General features: G+C 43.7%; 1 protein-coding gene across 1 annotated transcript in view; it reads left to right on the top strand.

Annotated features, from left to right (window-relative positions):
• Window positions 1-4,851, top strand: part of LOC103605359 (endophilin-A3-like) — a 27,820-nt gene extending 22,969 nt beyond the window's left edge. Inside the window, exon 3 of the mRNA XM_008589928.1 lies at window positions 4,191-4,851. Within this exon, the coding sequence (XP_008588150.1) occupies window positions 4,191-4,396 (206 nt within the window). The 3' untranslated portion in view covers window positions 4,397-4,851. The remainder of the gene's footprint in view (window positions 1-4,190) is intronic.
• The last annotated feature ends 622 nt before the right edge of the window (window positions 4,852-5,473 follow it).

Here is a 5,473-nt window from a genome sequence, read left to right as displayed (position 1 = left end):
GTGGGTTTTCAGGGCCCAGCCCCCACCCGCCCACCCAGATGTGTCCTGTCTGACCAAAGGAAAATGGAAAGTTCTGCCTTGTGAACACTCCATTCCCCAGTGCTTTGAAATCATTGAATGTTATTCTGTTCAAAATAATGAACTAAGCCCCAGTTTTTAAATTCATCTACTCCCCAACTCCCACCATATGACGAAAGGAATATACAGACTTGGGCTTTGAGTGTCACAGTAGGAGCCACCCAAATGCCAGCAGCATCAAGTAGATTCTAGAGGTTAAAGTGCAGGTGGGTCTGGATTACAGAGGCCGACGTACCTGTAGGTCACCACCTGGGAGAGGGCGAGCTGCCTGCCTAGCAAAGAAGAGCCCCGGCCTCCTCCCGCTTCCCCTCCCCACCAGCTGAGACTCCTTGACACCCCACGCTCTGGGGAAAGAAACGCAACACTTGGAGGGAGGGGAGGGCCATTACCCTGCTGGTTCTCAGCCTCCCCTGGACATTGGAAAGACCTGGGAAATTTGAAACATACTGATGCCAGGGTCCCTCTGCCAGAGCTCCTGATTTAATTGGTCTGGGGTTTAGCCTAGGCAGTGGGCTCTTTAATGTGCCACCAAGTTGGGAACCATTGTCACAAGAAGGCAGTGGGAGCCACCTCAGTACAACCTGGGGGACTTTGCTGACAAGAGCTCATTGGCTGGGCCCGGGCTTTGGTGTTCACTCCCACCCAGACATGGCCAAGTGCTGAGAAGGTTCTAGGAGTCAGTGGCGCTTACGGAGGCCGGTCCTGTCAGAGCAATGGGTGCTGCTCAGTGAATTTCAAGCTAGTGAAACAAACAATAAAATCCTTCTCACAGCAGGAAACCTCCCCTGCCCCGACCCTTCCCTTCCTCTCCCCACGGTGCTGCCACCTCCCTACCCCTCCCCAGGACAAAGGGGCTTCTCATTTGACCAGCCGTAGAAATACCCAAATTTACCCTTTCTCTTTACATGGACCTCAGAGATTTGGTGAGGAAGCAACATAATCTGTAGCAGGACTTGCTTCAACTCTCACCTGAAGTCTAGAGGGGAAAGAAACGTTTCTAGTAATAGAGAAAGGAAATAAAAATGGAAAGCATAAAATAGGGGGCAGAAGTAAGATAAAATATGTCAGATGTTCCAACTGTGTGAAAGAGTTAAACCCTCCTCTTTAAGGACAAAAACTATAAAACTGGCACGGTCCTGCTCTGGGATACTGTCTTCCCCTCCCTTTTCCCAGCCTAACTCTGCCGGCATTGGGGGCAGTGGAACCTAGAAGAGCCTTTTCCATAACAAGGCAGCTGTTGATGGTGAGGTGGCTTCCCTGATCTTTCGATGGCCTGGTTCTGTCTACTGGTGGGAGCCTCTGTCTGTGTGGTGGTCTCCATGTAGACGGGTGTGTAGTGCCCGGGGGTGAGGTCTGGCTTCCTTCCAGGCCCATCTTTACAGACCCTCATGTCTTCCTTTGGCCTTCTCCCCAGTGGTCCATGCCCTCAGCCCCCTTTGGGTGGGGCATCATCTCACTTGGCCAGGGGGCTGCCTGGGGCGCCCCTCAGCCCCTGTCCACCCTCTCCCCTTTGGCTCCTTTACATAGAAACGTTGGAACTGCTGAGGTCTTTTACGGGCTAGATATTTTGTAGCACTGGAGTGGGGTGACTGTGTCTCCTCCCCAGATACACTAAGTCATTATCCTAAGCTATCCTAGAAAGCACCCTATGTTCAGAAATCCTTAGGCTCGGGACTTTTTTTTTTGTTTCAAATTATCAAGATTTGAATATTTTAGAAAATAGAAAAAGAAGAAATGTTTAATTTTTTTTTCCTTTTTGTCTTTTTTCGTGACTGGCAACGGGATCGCAACCCTCGGTGTCGCGCCCACACCGCGCTCAACCAGTGAGCGGACCGGTCTCTATATGGGATCCGAACCCTCGGCGGGAGCGCCACGACACTCCCAAGCGCCACACTCCACCGAGTGTGCCACTGGGCCAGCCCAATGTTTAATTTTTTAAATAAAGCTAACATAACGCTGACACCAAAACCTAGCCAGAATATAAAAATGAAATCATTTCACTTTTAAATACAGACACAAAATCTTAAATATAGTAACAAATTCTAGCCATAGGATGAAAGCATGATACAAGAACCGGTGTGGTTTCAAGTGGTCACTGATTAAAAAAAAAAAATCTCCTTAATCTTATCAATACTCAAAGAAAAAAAAAGTATGATCCACTCAAAATTGAAATAAGATTTTGTGAGATAAACTTGATCCATTGATACTAAAGTTTACCTACTTAAATGATTTCATGAGAATAACTAGGAAATTTTGAAATAGAAAAGTGATGATTAGGAACTTGCTTTAACAAGTTATTATTAACATTTATTTTAAAGCTACAATATTTAAAATGATATTATATTGTTACCAAAATGAATCAGTGGATCAAAATAGAAAATCCTAAAATAGATCCAAGTGCCCATGATAATTAAAATATACAATTAAGGTAGTATTTGAAATCAATGGAGAAAAAATGGATTATTTAAATAAATTACATTGGTGTAACTGCTTAGGCATTATTAAAAATAATAGATCCTTCCCTCTTTTTGCCAAAATCCAAATGGCTTAAGAGTAAATGTTTTCTAACACACACAAAAAAATTAAATAAAAATACTGGAATAAAATTTAGTTGAATATTTATATATGACTGTGGAGGATAAACCATGAATGGAAAGTTTGATTAGTTTGACTGCTTATACTGTTTTAAATTTCTGTATGTATGCCCAAATAAAATAGAAACCCCATTCCCTGCCCCATCACCCGCATGAACTCCCAAAACAAAATGAAAAACCAGATGATAAGCTGGGAATGATATTTGTTCCAAACATGACACATAAAGGGCCAATATTTGTACTATAAAAGGGGCCGCTAAAAATTTCAAGAAAAATAATGATATAATGATAGAAAAATAAATTGACAGTAAATGTCAAATATCTTGGAAAAATTCATGTCTTATGACCATCAAATTCCCTTCCAGTAATTTATCCTCAGGAATTGATTGTGGACATTTGTAGATATACACATATAAACTATTTTTCAAAGAGTCGTATATGAAAGCCAAGAGAGAATTAAAGAGAAAGAAGAAATTAATGAAGAAAGGAAGAGACAGAGAAAGAGGAAGGAGGGAGGGAGGGAGGGAAGGAAGGAAGGAAGGAAGGGAGGGAGGGAGGGAAGAGACGAAGAGAATAGAAGGAAGAGAGAAAAATAAGGAAGGATCTTAAATGTCCAACATTAGGAGATTAGTTAAAGAAATTATGTTACATTGATAGAGTTGACAGCTGATCAGTAACTAAAAGTAATCTGGGAAGATGTTCACAGTAGTTTGTATAAAAAGATTCTTTCATGAAAACTATATGTAAGTATATACACAAATATATTCATAAAGACATCTGGAATCTGCAGGCTGCACGTTGGTTATCTCTGGGTTAATATGTTATAATTGACTTTTCTCAATTTTGTATACATGTATTTTCTTTTATAATTACCATGTTTTAGTTTTGAAAAAAAATGTTTTAATGTTATTCTCAGAACTCCAGGCTTGGTATCATAACCCAAGATGTTAGGCTGCTCTGTAAAATTTTCTGCTCATTCTTGTCCTGGTTCCTCTCTTCCTGTCCTACATCCTGCCCCTGTCCCAGCTCCTGGTCACCAGTTCTAGAAGGATCTCTCTGACCGCCGAGGCCTTCCCTGACTCCTCTCCTCAGAGCTGCTGAGCCAGGAGCGATACACCACCTCAACTTTGTACTTTAAATGATTCCCATGTATTAGCCAGCCTCAGAGAAACTACAAACCTGTGAGGGCAGGGGTTGGGCTTTGTGACTCTTCTGTCTCTCCCTTAGGGCTCCAGGCAGAGCTGAGTGGCTGCTTCAAGGAGATGGGCTGGGCGTGGACCCTCTTCCTGGGAGTCCTGATAAGACAGACACTGGCCCAGAGTCAGCTCAGGCACCTGGGAGAGCTGAGGAGGCCAGAGACAGTGACACAGAACCAGCGAGCTGTGGGGAGCCAGCCTTGTCGTGGGAGGGGAGCCGGGGCCTGCTGTTAATGGCCTCGCCAAGCTTTCCCACATTTCCAGTTTCCCGTGATAATTTGTCAGTTAACCTGTGCTTTTTGTCTCCATATCATGTGGACAGGTTCTAACGTTCCCATGGACCAGCCCTGCTGTCGTGGCCTCTATGACTTTGAGCCAGAAAACCAAGGAGAATTAGGATTTAAAGAAGGGGACATCACTACATTAACCAATCGAATAGATGAAAACTGGTATGAAGGAATGATACACGGGGAATCCGGATTCTTCCCCATTAATTACGTTGAAGTGATCGTGCCTTTACCTCGGTAAATGTGTAACTCAAACTTTGGACATACTTTCACAACTGAAATGAATTCACGCCAGTGTTGTCTCAGTGTGGTGTTCTGTGACAACGTTGCTCTCTGACCAACTTAACGACTTTTGTATGTGTGTTCTCTTTATAATGTATTTTGTATCAATTTAATTTGTATAAATGATTTTCCTGTCCTAGCTACATGAAAATAGTTTTCTTTTTTGCCGATTGTCCTAAAAGTCATTGGTTAAACGTGTGTATTTCCTGTTGCTAAAAATAAGTCTCACCCACTGCCGTTATGTCAGCGAATTGCCTATATTCCTCAGCTGCGAGAGAATGCCACAGCTGAAACTAAGAAATGCTAAATATTTTGTTTCTTGACATTACCGATGGCATCTGGTCTTTTCCCTTCATCATGTTTAAGCTTACCTGTGAATAGCCCAATAAAGATGACACACTGTGTTGGCAAAAAGCGTGGTTATTTTTAATGTTGAATGGGTTTTTAAGCATAGTCTTCCAGCTGCAAAGTCCTCCTGTGCCCCCTGGCTGACCACGAGGTCATAGTGCAGGTGTAGATGATCACCCCAGACCGATGTCAGCAGGCCTGAGAGTAGCCTTCACTTTCCACCTGACTCAAACACTGCACACCCTCCTACCAGCCAGGGGATGGAAAACCCTTCCATCTACTTTTAAGTTTATTTATAAAAGAGCCCAGCTCAAGCTTCTTCTGCTGCCAAATATGGGTGGGTTTGATCAAGCAAGTCCTGTTATAGACGCTCAGTAAGTAGCATGATCAGGAGTTGGGTGAAGAGCCAATAACACGGTCACTCAGGCTCAGTGAAGCAGCCCCTGGTCTTGCCCAGGGTATGCACTTGTCATGTGCTTCCGCCCGCTGGGGTCCATGCAACCCTGTGTGAGGAGGGACAGTGTATTAGTCTGATTCTGTTGCTTAGAACAAAATACCTGGAACTGGGTGATTTGTAAGGAAGGGAAATTTATTCCTTAACAGTTTCCGAGGCTGGGAAGTCCAAAGTCCAGGGAACACATCTGGTGAGGTGACTCCACAGTAATGCAGGGTCTCACATGGCAGAAAT

This window comes from Galeopterus variegatus, unplaced genomic scaffold (genome assembly GCF_000696425.1).
Source record: "Galeopterus variegatus unplaced genomic scaffold, G_variegatus-3.0.2 Scaffold5761, whole genome shotgun sequence".
NCBI classification, from domain to species: Eukaryota; Metazoa; Chordata; class Mammalia; order Dermoptera; family Cynocephalidae; genus Galeopterus; species Galeopterus variegatus.
This window is presented reverse-complemented; position numbering and strand designations above follow the sequence as displayed.